Source organism: Vulpes vulpes, chromosome 13, assembly GCF_048418805.1.
Source record: "Vulpes vulpes isolate BD-2025 chromosome 13, VulVul3, whole genome shotgun sequence".
Lineage (NCBI taxonomy): Eukaryota > Metazoa > Chordata > Mammalia > Carnivora > Canidae > Vulpes > Vulpes vulpes.
In genome coordinates this window covers 155,105,715-155,125,172 of record NC_132792.1, presented here as the reverse complement: position 1 = coordinate 155,125,172, position 19,458 = coordinate 155,105,715, and the positions used below count along the sequence as shown (strand labels likewise).

At 38.5% G+C, this 19,458-nt stretch overlaps 1 protein-coding gene across 9 annotated transcripts in view; it reads left to right on the top strand.

Annotated features, from left to right (window-relative positions):
* Positions 1–9,271, top strand: part of DENND1B (DENN domain containing 1B) — a 261,506-nt gene extending 252,235 nt beyond the window's left edge. For all 9 annotated transcript variants that reach the window (XM_072733418.1, XM_072733421.1, XM_072733423.1 and 6 more), the window contains 3 exons: positions 852–925; positions 1,896–2,112; positions 2,964–9,271. In XM_072733418.1, coding sequence (XP_072589519.1) covers positions 852–925; positions 1,896–2,112; positions 2,964–3,500 — 828 coding nt within the window. In that variant the 3' untranslated portion in view covers positions 3,501–9,271. The remainder of the gene's footprint in view (positions 1–851; positions 926–1,895; positions 2,113–2,963) is intronic.
* Positions 9,272–19,458: the final 10,187 nt, after the last annotated feature.

The following is a 19,458-nucleotide window of genomic DNA, read 5'->3' as shown; positions in this document are numbered from 1 at the left end:
ATGTCTGTTAAAGATACATATTGTAGTATTTACAGGTGAAATGATAGGTTGTCAAGCACTGAATTCAAAACCTTTCTATTCAAAACCTTCAGATCCAATGGCACTAACTTCACCTAAGAGCCTGTTAGAAATGCAGAAACTTGGACCTCAGAACACCCAGGTGGCTCAGCGGTTTAGCGCCACCTTGGGCCCAGGGTGTGATCCTGGAGACCTGGGATTGAGTCCCACATCCGGCTCCCCACATAGAGCCTGCTTCTCCCTCTGCCTGTGTCTCTGCCTCTCTCCCTGTGTCTCTCATGAATAAATAAAATCTTAAAAAAGAAAAAGGAAACTTGGACCTCATCCTTAGAACCTAGTAGAGTCAGAATCTACACTTTTACCATGACCTCCAAGAGATTTATATACACATTAAGTATTGAGAAGTGCTACTTTAAGATAATTGGGGAGACAGATAAAAGAAACAAGATTGGCAAATACTGGTGATTATTGAAACTAGGAGACAAGTGCATGGGGACATGATTGATTATAAGTCAAGTATTGTTAAGCCAGGGACTCACAGACTAGATCAGTGTGTGTGTGTGTGTGTGTGTGTGTGTGTGTGTGTGTGTGTATTCAATCCAGTGATTTGTTTTCTGTCTATCAGTTTGAGCTGTAAGTGTTGACATAAGTATGGCCCGATTCCCTCCCCTTCTTACTACACAGCTTGTGAAATTATCAGGTAATATTAAAAAATCCTTAATCTATATTTATTTTAAGCATATTCCTTGTCAAATCAAATTGTTCCTTTAAAACTTATGAGAAAGACTTATTTTCACTACTAATGCCAACTTATTGTCAACCTCTCTCTCTAGGCACGCTTAAAAAGACCTCTTAAGAGCCTTGATGGTGCTCTGTATGATGATGACTATGATGAAAGAGCGAGCAAGTAAGTCTTGGATTTTAGTGTCCTACTAAGTGTTGTGGCTGAAAGGCAAAAGTTTTGGGATTTTAAAAGACAAAGGACGTACACTCCTAGAGATCAGATTTTGCTCCTTTGCAATGCTCTTCAGCAAAAGGAACCAGTGCTCATTGGAGTCTCATGGGGGATGAATCTTGAGATGAGAAAGCAAGATAGACCTGAAATACCTTGTTCTTGGAAAGCAGTAAGACCTACAGAAATACCTGGGATAGTGCGAAAGAGAAAATAGAAGCCCACCTAAAGTAGGCTCCTACCCTCCTAGTGAAGAAGGGCAGGTTAAATGGCAGAAGTAGTGATAATAGTCAATTAAAATAAGTGGAATCGGGGGAAGGGAAGGAGTTTAAATCTGTGGTGATATCAGAAGAGGAAATTTTAATACAAAAATATTAAAAATTAATTTTACTAAGTAAGGGAAATAATGGTAGATGTTTAGTTGTTTCGAACAATTTAAACTTCTATGGGAATGACAAAATGGACATTCTCTTTTCTCCATTAAGTATGTTTTTGTCTACATAAAGGAATATGCATTCTTCTCTAAAATAAATGAATAAATAAATAAAGGAAATACCACATACAAGTATTGAAAATGAACCTGTGCTATAGCAAACATTCCAGGTATTCATCTACTAATGTTGCAAATCCCACAGAATTAGACCGTGTGAAAAGCCCTCCTTGTGCTTCCAGATTGATTAAGGTCCCATAGCTATTTGTTTGAATTTTCTGAGTGCACATACTCAACCTTTCCCATATTTGAATCAGTATACACACACCACTGAAGAATTTGGCCATGAACCAATTTGCCATTTTGTTGTTGCTCCACTGCAAAGCACTTTAGTTTTAGGACTCTCGCAATAATTGAACGTTAACTAGGGAGAAGTTGCTCACATGCAGTGTATGTGACTGGGTGACTACTAGCACGTGCTTCATTTTCCTCCAGGTTATCCTCTGAAGATGGAGAAGAAGCTTCTGCTTATTTTTATGAAAGTGATGACTCTGTTGAAGCAAGAGTAAAGACTCCTTACTCAGGCGAAATGGACCTACTAGGAGAAATCTTAGATACATTGAGCACACACAGCTCAGATCAAGGAAAGCTAGCAGCAGCTAAGAGCTTGGATTTCTTCAGATCAATGGACGATATTGATTACAAACCTACGGTTAGTTGATTTTTCCACCTATGAACTTAAAACATTCTTACCCTTTGCTGTGAACTGCCTCATGTCGTAAACTTAGTTGGTCACAACATTTAACCTCTATCAGATAAATGGTCAGATCTTCAAAAATATGATACAATTTAATCATGAAGAATTATTTCTAGTTTCAGAATTCCAGTATTTTCCCATTTATGTATCCAATTCTGGTGGTTATTGTCATTCATTGAAAAAAATTCTTTTTTTACCAAGCCGTAATACTCTCTTACAGTCTAATTTATTTATGGTTGTCTTTTCTGGAGAATTTTTTAAACATGAAATGTTCCCACTTTTGTTCTATATTTCCTGGATCTTAAAAAAGTTTAAGAAATGTATCAAGTAATTTTTTTCATTATGTTGCTTCAAAAATATATTGTGTTTTATTTTTTATTTTTATTTTTTTACATATTGTGTTTTAAACAAAATGAAATTAATGTTTTAAAAACACAAGAGATGGAAGTATGAGTAATGGCCACCCTGTCATGATTTTAAGTTATTCCAGAACTTGGCACTGATTATATAATGTATTTGGTCTGTTTGGGGATTTTGCAGGGAGGTTGGCAAGTCTTTTCATTGACTTTTTCAACTTTATTGAAGTATAATTAACAAATAAAAATTGTGTATGTTTATATATTTTCTTGTTAATGGAGCCATTTGCAGGTGTTCAGAATTAAGAGTCAGCACTGGCTTTCCTCTGGGGGGAACTTCCAAGCTCCCAGCCTTCAAAGATACTAATATTTTATTTCAAAATGGAAAAAAAATGCTAATGTAACATTATAATCTCCTTAAAATTTTCCTGAACTTGTTTATTCTTTCAGAATAAATCCAATGCACCCAGTGAGAATAATCTGGCGCTACTTTGCAGTGGTTCTGGTGATCAAACAGAGTGGCATCTTGGACAAGATGACAGTGCCCTCCATGGCAAACACCTTCCTCCCTCTCCCCGGAAGCGGGTTTCCTCCAGCGGTTTGACAGATTCTTTGTTTATCCTGAAAGAGGAAAACAATGAAAAATACCTCAGTGTTGACAATGTGAGGAGGCCTGCAGTCACGGAAAAGCCAGCTTCTACTTCAGGATTGGATTTCCAGCTAGCTCCTCCTGAAGTTTCCGAAACTGAAAAAGGTAAAACAGAAAAGAAGGAAACACTAAGCCAGGTTTCAGATGATCTGCTTACACCCAGCCTTGGGCGACATTCATCTACTTTTGTTCCTTGGGAGAAAGAAGGGAAAGAAGCCAAAGAGACTTCAGAAGATACTGGACTGCTTCATGAAGTAGTGTCATTATGTCACATAACGTCTGCCTTCCAGCAAGACTTAACCATTTCAGAAGAAAACACAAGTGGAAACCAAGCTTAAATCAACAATTAGTAGTCACTCTTTTGCATCCAGGCTTCTATGGAGACACTTTAGGATTCTATGTAATCTCTATAGTAAACAATTATTTGTAGGAATGACAATTCTTAGTACTGTCTAAAAATTATTTTTCATTTGGAACATACATTTTCCCCATTCATCTTGTGAGTATATATTATCGATTGATTTTTAAATGTAAAGCTAATTCTTCTACTGTGCTCTTAAATCAGGTACTGTTTGTATGTATGTTGAAAGTATATGTGAAACATATGATTTCCCAGTATTTGGTGCTTAATGCCATTCATTTTATTTAAACTAAGTATGCATATATAACCCTTGCACATAACCAGTAGCTACTATACTAATCTGGTTGAGCATGAACTGATCAGGATATCAAAACTTATCAAAACTTGCCTGAAACTGCTGAAACAGTTGACCCACTAACTGCCTTAATCCTAAGCCTATATTTAGCATACTTTAGTAATTTATGGAATTACCTGTAAATTTTGAAGGATAAGTTATAAGTGTTCTGCAGAGCAATAATGCCTTTTTCTATTCATTGAATCAAGGACAAAATTCATTTTTCAAAGTTAAAAAGCTCTCTTGTGGACACTGCAGCCATGTTTTTCCAAAATGTATAAAGGTACACATTTACCTTCCACTCAGTGGAATATATGAAGTGCTAAATTACAATGTGATATTGATGACTTCTGTTTACAAATGAGACACTTTAAAATTTTTTTCAGTCTCTCTGTATGCCTTTGCTATCTAGAGTCCAGCCCCAGAAAGCCAAATGCAACACAAACTGTCCTGAGAAAGAAATGTTCCTTTTTTTTTTTTTTACTTAACTAATAATTCTCTATCAAAATGTTTCTCATCATCTCAGATTTACATTTTAAAATAATTGACTTTATACTATAGAAGTTTTAGATCTATAGAAATATTATGAAGAAAGTACAGAGAGTTCCCATTTTGTCCCTGTGTATAGTTTCCTCTATGATTAATATCCTACATCAGTATGGTACATTTGCTGCAATTAGTGAACCAATACTGATAGTCCATGCTTTATTCAGATTTCCTTCGTTTTTTCCCTAATGTCTTTTTTCTGTTCCAGAATCCCATTCAAAGATACCACATTACATTTGGTTGTCATGTGTTTTTAGAGTCCTCTTGGCTGTGACATTTTCTCAGACTTAACTTGTTTCTGATGACCTTGATAGGTCTGAAGAGTACCGATCTGCCGGTCAAATATGTTATAGAATATCCCTCTATTAGAATTTGTCTGCTATTTTTCTAATAATTACACTGTGATTGTGGGCTTGGGAGAGGAAGATTACAGAAGTAAAGTGTCGTTTTCATTGCATCATATCCAAGGTACATAATGTCAGCATGATTTGTGAATGTTAGTGTTGACTTTGATAACCTAGGAGGTGGTGTTTGTTAGGTTTTTCCACTATACCCTTTTCCCTCTCTTTCTATGTTGTAGTCTTTGGAAGGAAGTCACTGTGTACAGCCCAAACTTAAGGAGTAGGGCTTTATGCTTCGTCTCCCTTCGGGAGAATCTACATAAATTATTTGGGATTCTTTTTGCATAGGAGATTTGTCTCCTCTCCCTGAAATTCACTGTGAAACACCGAAATTCATCTCCAAAGGAATCATGCATGCATTGGCTCTTTCATGATAGGCTAGACTGACAGGAAAAAAAAACCCAGTGCTGTTATGATTAATTTGATATTTGTATATTCAGTATATACTCTGTACATCTCCAATCATGATTATTTTTTAAAAATTGTCATTTTAGAAAAAATATTTGAGAAACTATCCAAGAACCCTATCAGGACTGTACCCCTCTAAAATATTTACTGAAAGAATTTAGTTTTTAGTTAGAAAAATCCTAGAAATGAATTTGTTAAAAACATTGCTTAAAAATATTTATCCAGGTCAGTCTTTAAATAATTTAAAGAAAATGACCAAGTTTTTTTCTTCTTTAAACCACATTCCAAAACCTAAACGGATATGTTTTATGGGGGACAATTATTCAGTCATGTTAGTAAAGACAAATCTTGTTTTCCTTCTAAGGAAAAAAAAGTGTTTAATCTTTATTTTATTAATACAAAAGTAAGACTCGCGGTTCTTGTCAAATCTTGTCTTTATATACCCATTACAAAATTACATTTCACTTTGTCAAAGCATGTAATAAGTCAATTTATCAGAAGAGCTGTTTTATTAAATGAAAAGGAAAAAAGGTCACTCGGGTTGTTAATATGCTTGGCAAATATTTCTTCATAATTTTTGAAAAAAGATCTTTCAATATGACTATTGGAATGAGGCATGTTTTCCTTCAGAATTCATAGTCTGAAGAATGAGATAATTATTAGTGTAGCTTAGGTAGAATTAGAGTTTTTGTCCATTTGCTTAATAAACATCGTGGCCTCAGAAATGCAGGTTCTTCTATCATCTGGTCACCTCATGAGATGTTTGACTACAAGACTGTGTTGCTGCGAGGATATTTAGCCACTCACAAGTACACTTGCGTCAAGGTATTTTGAACTGGATTTGTGCCTTATTTTAACATGCAAAGCTTTTATATTCAATATTAAAATAAAGCAAAAACAAAAGCTCTACATGTTATTCTTGGAAAACATCCAAAGGACTAGTATCCAAGAGACTGCTTTTCCAAGAGTATTCATTTTTCAAATCATTAATATTTTACGTATTCAAAGTTTGCTCTTAAACTAGACTTCCCAGTATTATGGTGGATATAGGGAGAATAAAATGAAGTTAAGGTGAATTCTGAAACAAAAGTATTGTCTTATTTTCTCCTTTGTTCATATTTTCTATTATAACTGAATGAAGTATTTGTAGACTCCTCTGCCTTTCAGATTTGTTTTTCAAAGAAGCTATACCTGTTCTACAACAGTTATATAAATGAGTAAGATGTTAGCTTTCGTGCATGGTCTTTTATGTGGCCTCCAAACCGTCATGATTCTCCCTGAATCCCACTCTAGCTTTTATCCTTTTTGTCCTTAAGTATTGCATCCATGATATGTCAGGGGGTGGATAGAAGAGTTGTGAATTTAGGAGCTATTGTTTTGTTAAGTCAACGTGATGTTAAGTGGTAGATTTTGATGGTTACCTAGTTTGGCATATTTTAGGAAGGCACCAAAATATAGCAGAATGATTTCTCTCTTTAAAAATTAATAACTTGTCCATTTAGGAAATATTTTTGACTCTTTGTACCATCGCATGCAAGGTACAGTAACTGGGGATATAAGGAAATAAAATAATTAATATAGTCCCTGCTATGAAGGAACCAATTAAGAGGAAAAGAAATGACAAATCTCTGTTAATAAATGATTACTTAGAAGTTATTAACCCAAGATTCTAACACCAAAAAAAAAAGTCCTTTTAAAGCTGCTTAATCTAAAACATGCTCTAGATAGAACCACAGTATCATTTCTAATTTCATTAACTGTATTATTTTAACGAAGTATAACAATGCTGCTATTTTAAGATACCTACTTTGAAAGGACAGACTTAGAGGCTCTTAGAAACTAAGTGTCCTTGTTTCTCTGATTCTCTGTCACCACAATGCTCCATCTTTGGGCCAGGCAGCATAGAGCTCTATAATGGAATGATGCTCCTTTGCAATACTTAGGCCACTTTATCTTACTTTAGGATTAACTGAGGGTGTAGGTGCATGTTGAAACTAGTTTTTACTGTCTTTATCTTGATAATAGCGTTCCCGAGAAATAGCCTCCCCTGTCCCCGCCTCTTAAAACCATATGTAACAGTGCTGTCGTACAGACTCTGTGCTAATATCCTATTAATAGGATCCAGGAGTGTTCATGAATTAGTTGTTTCTTAAATAAAGTAGATCCTGATCAAGGGGAGAAAACTGTGAATATTCTCATAATCAGCAGTAGCTCTTCTCATCTAGAAAATCTGGATTTTCAGGAAAAGATTATTTTCATGAATACATTTTCTAATGCAAATTCCATTTTGTTTAGCATAAAAGACCCTGATTCTGCGTAGATATTTGTAAGTCAGAACACAAATTTCAGAACGTAAAATGAATACCCAAGTCTAATTCCCCAAAGCACTTCTTAATATAAGGAAACAGCTTTTACAGATTCTGTGTCAGTACTCACAGCTTTCCTGTGTTGAGTCCAGTACTTTGTTAGTGTCTGTTTTTTAAAGCTTATGTAAGAGGCAGAATTGTTTTGAGCAAACAGGTTAGCATTTTCATTTGGTCAAGTTATAAGGAATTATGTGTATTTAGAAAGAAGCATATTTTATTTTGAAAATAATAGGATTCTGTGCAATATTTTTCCTGCATAATTTAGTTCGTATAAATATGCACATCTGCTTTGGTAGCAGATGCCTTAAGGTCATGTTTTTCAGTATTTGTGTAAAACTGTATGTAGCAATGTTCTATGTGATTTTAGAAAAAAAATCTTTATATTGTTGGCAGGAGAAATGTTTTTGTTTATTTAAGATAATTATGGATATTGCATTATTGTATCATAACTAACTGCCTCAGCGACAATAAATATGCAATAAGAAAATCCTGAACCTTAGGTTAGTATTGACAATACTATTACTTTAAAAAAAAGTGTATATAATGCAAAATGCTGATTCTACACGTGTACATTTAACAAATATTCAGTTCTGTACCACATAAATCTAAACGGCATTTGTATGGTGATGACCACATGTGCAGATTGTAATATCCTTTGTGATGAATCTTTGGTAAGATTTATAAAGGGCATTGCCAATACTTCTTGACTGTCTGTAAATTAAGTTAATTTTTTGTATAATGTACAGTTTGTTTAACCTTAGAGCTTCTATAGATTTCTACTTTTATTATACTTGAATGAGGCAGAAAAGCACTGTGGAAAATCTGTAGCTCTGGATGCAATATGCAAACATACCAAAAAATTAAGGTACTGAGCAGCAATGTTAACTGGATGCCTTATATCCAGAAAGCTGTGGGGTTTTTCTCAAACCATACTTTAGTCAAGTAATTTAAAATACACAATCTTTTACTGTTAAAAGGTTGCAAAGTCACAAATGATTACCTCTTTGATGTGAGAAACCTTTGGGTCTCTTGTGTCTCCGTGTTATTTCGCTTCCCAGATGAGAGCCTTAATGGGGTACCTTAACGAATCCGCCCTCTGGTTGGTTCTGTGATGTTTAGGACAGGCCAGAATTAGAACTCCGTGCATGCTAAATGACCGCAAGTATCCTATCACCATCTTTCAGGTGGTGTCACTTCCATGTGGTTATTTTGAGAACCATTTAGTGATCGTATACCAAAAGCAAGATCTCCTGAATCTGTTATGGTTTAGTACTTACGGCAATGCAAACAAGTATGAACTCCATGAAGTCTACAACTTAGTATGCATAAAGTCCTTTCTTATATAAAAGGTACTTGAGAGGTTGAAGCAGGACTTTCCCAAAGCTTATTTCTTTTTGCTTTAAATGAATAACTGTTTAAGAGGACTGAAAATCTTGAGCTCTTTGCTAGACACGGTGACAGAGATCTGTCAAAACCTACCCAGCATTGAGATTTGTTCACTGTTCTTGCATCCTTGAGGCTACAGTATAAATCATCTCTGAAAAAAGTTGACTACTATTGGGAGGACATTGTGCATAAAAGTATTGTTTGGGGAATTGCTTAAAAATATGCAAACACAAATATTGGATGAATTACATAACTACCATAAAGTGCCCAACAATGCAGTGATGAAATAAAATTGGTCATAATTAAAGTCTTGCATGGTGGTGACTCTTCTTTTCTAATTAGCCAGTTGCTCTCCTCGGTGTTCTAGGTGGATGTGCTGTAGGACCCGGCCATCCTCCTCTCTGAGCTTCGTAACTGCTACAGTGTAAACTCCAGCCTGGATCTTCCTGACAGGTCTGTTTGAGAGGCATCCATTCTTTCATGTGTGGTCACCTAATTTCATGAGGCTCTAACCTCATAGAATAGGTAAGTGGAATGTCCCTAGATAGACCAGAGCAGGACTGTCCAAGTCAAACAACTGTAGCTCTGGATGCAATATGCATGCAATATTTATTGACTTTGATTTAAAAGTTGAGGACAGAAATCAAATGCAGTAAATGTGTGTGAACAGTGCTCCAGAGACTAGAAGGGTGAGCACCCAAGAACTATGATAGTCCCACCTAAGGCAAAAGTCAAATTCCTACTGCAGCGAGCACAAAGTTTCCCTTTGGGTACAGAATTTTGGAGAGTCGTATGCTGAAGCTGTCTTGTTTCCGTAGAAGCAAAGGTCTGACACAAGAAAAGAGAGTACTATCCTTATAAGCCTCAGGTTTAGCCAACTTTTATTGTTTTAAAAAAATGGACTTTCTTTGTTTAAATCAACATAGGGAAAAAAATCAACATACGGTTGAATACAATGAAACGTTAGTTTCAAGCGTATGTTGATTTTTATTTTCAACATTTTGCCTACAACCTTCACAGGAAGTAACCTCAATACCTCTAAGTGTCGGGGAACCCTGGGTGGCGCAGTGGTTTAGCGCCTGCCTTTGGCCCAGGGCGCGATCCTGGAGACCCAGGATCGAATCCCACGTCGGGCTCCTGGTGCATGGAGCCTGCTTCTCCCTCTGCCTATGTCCTGCCTCTCTCTCTCTCTCTCTCTGACTATCATAAATAAAAAAAAATTAAAAAAAAATACCTCTAGTGTCTGTGGATGAGAGAGATGGTCCTATCTTAATTTATAGAGGCAGAAACAAAAAAAAACGTAATTATATTTTCCTTATGTATAAGTGAAAGAAGATATCCTCTTTGGAGTATTCTTATGTAGTGAGTCTGAGAATTTTCTTGCTTAGAAGGAACAGAATGAGTTACAGGATACATAAAAAATTTGTACATATGTGAAAAATACAGTATGAATAGCATGAAAATAGTGCACTGTGGATGTTTCCAGGTGAATTAAAACCTTCCCCCAAGTCCTCCCGTTGGTTTGAGTCTGTTACTTAATTTCCCTGAAGCTTTAAATCCTTTTATTTAAAATAGAAGTGTCTGTTCCTAGAATGAATTGTTACTGAGACCCTTTGTGTATATGGTTGAGTTCATGGCATTTTGGAGTATACAACCGTAACATAAAACTATACAAATCTTATATTAATCTAATCCAGCGGCTTTCAAACCTAGCTTTTTATTAGAACTTGCTGTATGGCTTTGAAAAGAGGGGGGGAAATGCCTGGATCATGTGGATCATGTCCTTAAAAGTTTCTGAGTAGGGGCACCTGGGTGGCACAGTCGGTTGGGCAACCGACTCTTGGTTTCGGCTCAGGTCGTGCTCTCTGATCACGATCTCAGGGCTGTGGGATCAGGCCCCACCTTGGGCTCTGTGCTCAGCATGGTGTCTGCTTGAAATTCTCTCTCCCTCTCTCCTTGCCCCTCCCCGATGTGCACCTGTTCTCTCTCTCTCTAAGTAAATAAATCTTATAAATAAGTTTCTGGTGTAGGTACTGTAATTAGTTCTTTGTAGACATGAAGAAACTGAGGAACAAAATAGGTAATATCCTTAAAGTCCCTTACCAGCAAATGACCAAGCTGGGATGTGAGCCTGACAGGCTAGCTTCACCTCCGTACGTAGTAGGCGGAAATGCAGGACAGAAATTAAATGGCAAACCAAACATGCGTTCTCGATATGATTTCCTCTCCTATCAACTCTCTTCTTTATTAGACAAGCCTTTTTTTTTTTTTTTTTTTTTTTTTTTGCCAAATTGCACTATGCAAGACTTTATTGTGGAGTACGGAATTTCCCAATAGCCTTTGGTGAGATTGTGTTACTGTACAGATTCTCCTTTTCTCTTTTTCTTTCTGTCCTCCCATACTCTCCAGCTCAGCTAACTCAATCTTGACTGAACCTTGTTGGTTATGTTTTGTCTGTGGTATCCTTCGCCCTTTTGATTTTATGTGCTGTTGTGGGAGAGCAGGTGGGGGGACCCCCCCCCCCCGAGTATGCCTGCTGACTGTGAGAGCGCGCTCGGGGAGACCAGGAAAGCTGTTTAGAGCATCCGAACACTTTCAAAATCTTCACAGATGTTTTCTACGACTTTTTCTTTAAATTTTTCTTTTGTCCCAGAACCAGCATTGGAGGCAGCCTCTTACTCTTTTTCATTACTTTAGGATCAGGCTTACTTTAAATATGGAGACTGTTTCATGGTGATGGTGTTTGTAATGACACCATTTAAGCAAGGCTTTAATTTCAAGGCGTGTGTTGAGAATATACACATTCCTTTTATAACTCCAGTTTCTAAGTTGAGGTCTCACTTTGGGATATCCAAACACAGTGACTGTATTCACTTCGTACTTTATTCAGCTTTCCTCCAAATTTAAACTTAAAAAATATTTTTAAGTAAGAGCTAAGTTTTCAGAGATTTGGTAAATGTCTGAATTGGATACAAGGCATTAGGGCAAAAATCCCAAGTTGCGACACAAGTGTTGGAGAAAATGCTGTTTTACGTTATGGGCTCCTTATAAGGGACGTGCTTACTGACAAACTGTTAGAAAAAAACTCGAATTTCTAAATGAATGACAATTGAGACTTGAAATTAGTCCTTTAAAAACTTTCTGCTAGAAAAATTGAAGCGATTATTTCTTGTCAAAATTATATTTAAAACATGGGTGACCATGCACATAATAGCAAAGTAACACTCTGTATAACAATCAAGAAATGCTGTTTTAGGGGACTATTGCAGAGTATTAATATTCATGTTTGACTTGCAGTTATAAGGCAAATTAAAAGTCTCTGGACCTCTTGATTCCAAGATTTTAAAAGGATTTTCAAATTGCTTTGCTAACACTCATGTATTACAAGCTATAGGTTAGTCTGGGTTAACTGTTAACAGTACAGACCATTAAGTATTTTGAGGTTTAAACTGAATAATATACACAAGCAACTGGCATTTGGTTTGTTCCAGTGATTTCTCTACGCGTATTTGTTTGAGGATTTTGAAAATGTTAGCATAGCAGGAAAGAATTTAGAGGTCATCTAAAACGTATTGGTATTTAAATTATTTGATAGAATCCTCATCAGATTTGACCCTTGGCACATGGTAAAGCAGGTCATGATCTCGTTTGATACCATGGATACTTTGAACGACATACTCAGCAAAGTGGAAATTTCAGCCTAATTAGCTGCATCTTATTTTGTGATTTGTCTTGAGTGCCCTTGCGTGAAGGCTGAACTTTATTTTTTTTAACCTTTCTCATCCTATCACATTTTAAATGTCACCAGACCAGCGTTTATATAGTTGGCTTCTCCTTTCCCTCTCTTCCCCATCCTTTACTACCTCCCTCCACACAGGAGCATGTCTTTTGGAGCTCTGCTACTTTTTTGCCCTGGACAATAAAACAATCTCCCTTCAGGATAATTGACTCCTTTCAGAAATTTCTATGTGTTTTGTGCAATCTTTTCTACCACCACCGTGTCTCCTCCCAGGTAAGATCGATAATGTTTGATTTAAATTAATGATGTACTTGGCACCAAGTGCGCGACATTTGGTGATTTTTTTTTTCATTAAATGAACGGAATAATTCTGCTATTTAGAATGAATGTGAGGAAAGTATTATTATATGTACTGGTTTTAAAATCAGATTGGTATGTTCCAGATATGTTTCAATAATTCAGAACACATGCATTTTGATAACCTCACATGGGTTAGGAAGTTATGGAAAGCCTTAGAGGTCTGATGGAAAGCCTTAGAGGTCTGAGCATCTGTGAAACTCTCCTTCCATAAAAGAATGAGTTGGGAAATTGAGGCAGGAGTAGGAAACCCTTGGAGGGATCAGATCCCTGTATTTAATTAACTTTAGTGATCAACACCTAGAAGATGAGAGGTGCAGAATGTAGGGAGATGCCCAGGAGTTACCAGCCAGCTCAGTTTGCTTCCTTGTCTTATAGGTGGAAGAAGCAGCAGAAAATGATGAAGGAGTGGACTTTACGGCAGAACAGAATACTCTGTGCTGAAAAATAAATCGTATTGAACAAGGAAAACTTAGATCGCTTTTCCTTTCATAGGTCACAAAGGGATATGATGCTGATATACAAGAAAGTCTAACCCAACACTGATGAGAGAAAAATAGCCACGTCTGCCTACGAATGTTTCCACTAACACGGCAGTTACTTGCTAGGCAGATTTTCACCATCTGCATGTTGATCCAGGTCACCAGTCAGGGTTACGTGTGCGTATCTGCCGTGCAGAATCCTGGGGTTACCAGGCTCTTATCTGTGTGTCCTAAGATCAGGCCATTCTTAGGAGCAGGTGGAGAGATTTGTTGAAACTCTTCAAGGGAGTTAGTGCGTGGAAAGGACTCTGACTTAAGTGTGTGTTGACCACAAGAGAGGCCTAATCTCCTAATGAATTTGAAGAGACTAAAAAGTCCTGGAAAGTGCCGATTGTTGCAGGAGCTGTGTCCCCTCTAACTGTTACCTGACGGCTCAACCTTGGGTTGGGGTAAGGGAACAGTGCTGACCTGTGCAGCCACTGCTGACCTGGCGACGTTTACGGGACCCAGGAATACATCCCCACCAGACCTCTCTCACAGTGGCCTCCGGAAGCCTAATCTACAGAGTAGGAGTGGTTGGTGGAGTCCTCTGAGGCCGCCGTTGCTGCCTGCGTGCTTTACTCCTGCTGCCACGAGTGAGGAGAATGAGACACCCGTAAAGGTCAACACATCAAAGGGAACTAAGGAGGCTGCAGTACTTCAATGTCTTCACCCTTTCCTATGCTCCACCACGAGTCACCATTGAGGGAGTAGTGGGGGTGTCCTTTATCTTACCATAAAAGGAGAAAGCAGAGATGATTAGTTGATATTTTTCATTCAGATAAGAAGAGGCAATCTTGTAGGGATTGGAATTTCAGGATTTTTCAGTGGGGATTTGAGTTAATGAGTCTTTAATAAATAGCAGAATATGACTGGAAAAGAGGTTTACACTCAGGAACTCGGTGGGAAAGAGAAGTTAGAACACACAGTTGGATTAACCATTCCGTGAGGAAGTTCACATTTAAAATGGTAAGTGCTCTGTTTCTTCAACTATTGCTGCAAATATTCAATGATCACAAATACCTGTTTGTTTTTTTTACAAAGAGAGCTATTTAAAAAGAGCAGTGATAAGGGCCAGATGATCATCCTTATCCTCTACCTGAGGACAGACTCACTAACTACTCTACATCCCAACTGGCATCTCATGCCAGCATAGGGAAATTTTTAGACTTAAGGGGAAAATAAATTGACTTCAAAAGGAACTTTTTATATGTAACTTGTAGCAGTGGTGAAAAACATCATGGCTTCCCCAAAATCTATTTTTACTTTCTCTGTATAATTGGTTAAATAATGTGAAGTTTGTTTAGTCTCTTTAGGTGATGACTGTTGTCGACCAATTTTATCCCTAAATGCTACCAGGATCTCCCCTGCAATTTTAAATTATGAATTGATCTGCCATCTTGAAATATTTTTTTACCTAGATTTATTATCTCTAGTTTTAATTTCTTGATCAAAGAAAACAGAAATAGCTTCTGAAAAGAGGCCTAGTCGCCCCCTTTAAAACAAATTGAATATATTTATTAAACAAGATTTAAGATTAAATATGCAAGGCAACAATGAGTTTATTTTTAGGACACTTCCGAATCTTTCACAATTGTCTCCTCTCTGGGCTAGTAATTCTTGAAGACTGATACGAGGTCTACTAAGATGCTTTTAATAGATCAAAACAATATTCATGTAAGTTACTGAACTCCATTAAATCTAAATAAATGTAATATTATCATTTGGTTGTGTTTGGCCAGTGTTTTCAAGAGAGAGGTTCTGGACTTAATTTGTATTTCATTTCAAATAATGTAGGTGGCCTCTATCAATATTGTATTTTCCTTTCTAATTAAAAACAATATTTCCTATATTCTTTTTCTCCCTTTGACAAACCTCTCATTCTACCAAAGCAACAGCACTCTACCACATACTAACTAAAACAACAAATTGGAATCTCCCCTAACGTGATTCTGGCCATTTCACAGGGATAGTCCACGATTATTAGATTGTCCTTGATCCTCTTCAGTTTGGGACACTTAAGTACATTTACTATAGATTCATTCAATATTTGAACTAAATTAGTACTTGGCCATGGAGGGATGCTGGATTGAAATCCGTGTACTAGTCTGATCACCCGTTAAGAGGACCTTCTGGCTTCCCTCTGTCTACCAGAAAATGAAATATCAATGCATTAGAAAAATAACAGACTAGGAGACGTTAGGAGATGTGAGCTTGAGTTCCCATGAGAATGTCTATATTCTGGACCTCAGAGACCTAATAATTTTAGGATCTCTATAAAAGAAACTGTTTAAGAGGAAGACTTAACTGACATGACAGGATATTTTCAAATTGAACCTACACTTGGTGGTTAGCATTTAGTTTTTTTATCTTTTTGCAAAATTAATTTTTTCCAAATTGTTCAAACGGAGAGTGTTTCTCTTTTCTTTCTTTTCTTTTCTTTTCTTTTTGTTCTTTCTTTCTCTTTTCTTTCTTTCTTCCTTTCTTTTTTTCTCTTTCTTTTCTTTCTTTCTTTCTTTCTTTCTTTCTTTCTTTCTTTCTTTCTTTCTTTCTTTCTTTTCCTTCCTTCCTTTCCTTTCCTTTCCTTTCCTTTCCTTTCCTTTGCTTTGCTTTCCTTTCCTTTCCTTTCCTTTCCTTTCTTTCCTTTCCTTCCTTCTTTCTTTCTTTCTTCCTTCCTTCCTTCCTTCCTTCCTTCTTTAGAAAAGCAGGAAAAATAAGTGTTCTGAATTCTCTCTGTTATGGGGAAGCCAACCCGGAAGTCATCTTGTGGATCACTGCCCCAAGCAATAAATGGCTTTTGGATGGTGAGCACATTACTGATCGAACGGACACATCCAAACCCATGAAAGGAAGGGCTGAGTTGCAACAGGTTTCTGGAGCACCTGTATTTGGGGACTTTTAACAACATCTATACTCGTATCCACTCAGGATTTGCTTCATTTCAGCCCCGAATGAGCTCTGATTTTGAAGCCTCAAGCTGTAAACCATGAGCACCTCCAAGGGATATTCCACTTAGAGCTGGAAGATGTGGATTTGGGTGTGGTTTTCAAGGGGACATTGTCACCTTGTCACCCAACATATTAGGAGAATCTGGGATTGGTTCCTAAAGTAACTGTCCTTAGGCCAGTACTGCCAAATATATTTGATGGATAATTGTTCCCGGGTTTCTGGAAACATGTAAAGCGAAACCTGGGCACCAAATCACAGAAGAATGGGCTTAAATTAGAAACATGCATTTTTGTCATCACTATTCAGTGCAATGCACAGCAGTAAAGTTGCACTTTTGCTGGAAGCAGATTGAAAATGTGAAAGGTCATATTCACTCCAGGATTAAGGAAAGTGTCATGGTTTGAATCATACCCCCGTAGAGCATAAAACCAGGTGAAGTTGGCTCCCTAATCATTAAAAGGATGATTTACATCAAAATACCTGGGTCAGTCTTGCTTGCTCTTGGGGATTGTAGACCATTGTGATTCCTTAACAAAAGAGGCTTAAGGAGTAATCCCTAAAAGCCTGGGTAAAAAGAAAACAAAAAGTCATCTCTGTAAAGCAAAACTTAAAAAAAAACATATTCTTATCATCAGTTGTTTGGGAGACTGAGAGACCTGAGGCCTTTTGATTTATTTTCTGGTATGGTGTTGAACATGCAAGTAGTATGTGCGGCTCATGTCAGTCTCATAGACGAGGTGACTTGGCCGGGAGAGCCCTCACGGGGCCCTCTGGGGCACGGGCGGGGGCAAAATAGTAATCTGGCCCTGCACAAAGCCCCTTCTTTTACAAATGCAGCAGAGGATGGATGTTCAGGAGGGTAGGACGACAGGTTACCCCCAGGGTCTGCGGTCTGCGCAGGGGAGAAGAAGGTAGGAGACACGGAGCTGCCCCTCGTCCTGTTAATGCCCCCCTAATCCGAATAACAATAGTGAACCCGACAGCGAAGCGCTTGACACTAAGAACTGTCATATATGTGCCCAGGGGACAGAAGTGGTTCCCATTTTTGGGGCTAAGTTTACATCACCTGAATGGGGCAGATCGGAAATTGAAACCGCGTGTTTCTCTGTCTCCAGAGGCTCTTAAAATGAGGGGCAGGAGTTCCTCTGTCGAAGAGCTGGTGTAAGGTTTTAAAGGAGACGGCAGCGTCCTCCGCGGGGCAGCCACCGGCCTCCAGGCCCCCCAGGATCAGGAGCATCAGCCACCTTCCCGGGGCGGTGCCTCCCAGGCCCACCTGGGCAGGTGAGCGTCAGAACCCTGCCCCCCCACCCCCCCCCGGGGCCCAGACCACCTGGTGGCCGGGGTGGTGAGGCCAGGAAGGGAGATGGGGCAGGTTGGACGGCCCACTTCAGGGCTGGTCCTTTGTCACCTCCTGCCTCCCCTGCCCTGACTGGGACTGCAGGGGCCGCGCGGCAGCCTCTTGAGGCCTTCCTGTCACTGGTGAGCGCACCCCTGCTGCGCTTCTCCCAGGGGCCGCCCCGGCCGGGCCACCCGGGCAGCAAGTCACGGCTGGGGCCGCTCTACACCCCGCCCGGGCCCGGTGCCCGCAGCGCGGAGCTGCCACCCAAAGAGAGCCCACAGTAATGTTGGCAGCTGGGGATTTGCTGGGGTCAGGTACAAATTTGTACGACATTGATTCATTATTTGTTCACAATAGAAAATATCGATTGCGTTTTAGGCCTGTTCTAGGTGAATATGGCAGTGAAAGAAAAGAAGTTCTTGTCTTCATGTAACTTAAATTCTAGTCCGAGGAAGTAGAGAGCAAAAATGTCTATGAGTTGACAAGTTGTGATAATCAGTGTGGAAAAAAATTGCACAAAGGTCAGGAAGACGATGGGTAATGAAGGAGGATGGAAAGAAGCTGGACAGGGAAGTATGGGGACAATGAAGATGAAATGTGTCTCGCTGGGTGGAAAGTATTTGCAGGCAGGAATGACAATTGTCTCAAAGGCTACTGAGAGGGCAGGTTAGCTGAGAACTGAGGACCCAACACCGTGTTTGGCAGCGTGGGGGTCGTCAGCAACCCTGACGTGAGCTGTTTCATGGAGCGGGTGCAGGGAAAAGTCGGATTAGTTTGAGTTCAAGAGAGAATGAGGGGAGAGGGAGGAGAGGCAGAGAGTATAGAAAACTCTTAGGGGGATGTTTTGCTGAAAGGGATGGGGAAGAAATGAAGAGTAACTGAAGTGGGCCCAGGAGAGAACCTGACATCACAGGAAACCTGACCGCGTGTTTGGTGCCGTCGGGATGATCCAGCAGTGGAAACACTGATGACGGGGAGGAGAGAGGGAGAACTTCTCCAGGGATGTCCTCCAGCGGTCGAGGAGCATGGATTGCTCTAGAGCAGGTTTTAAAATTCATGTCATTAAAATTTTTGAGCATATATCCCAAATATACACGTATATTAAATGCATATGCTATTTTTACTGTGTATATTTTAAACTTTAATTTGTATGCTACCTTAATGTTTTAGTTTTAAAGCATATATACAATTCTAACCAAATTTTTAGTATTTTCTAGTATTTTTCTCTCTGTACCCCACAGATAGTCTTACACACTTACCCCTTAAAGTGCATACACCTCACTTCGGGGTTCTTTCTCACCTTTAGACAATGTCACTGACACTGACTCTGACTTACCAAAGAACAGCTGGAAGGAAAGAGTCCGGTCTTTTAGGTTTGAGAATCTGAGTTTTCCTTTTATCTTGTTTTCTGTCTAGAGAAATATGTTGACTGTAAGCAACCCCTTGTAGAAAACAAGGTCTTTTAATGTAATGCTTGAGATGATGTCGTTAAAATATCTAACTTCTAAGAAGGTTCCTCAAATGCAACTAGAGGCTACCTCGATCACATGTAATATCACAAAATACAAAAAATACTCATAAAAGGAGAA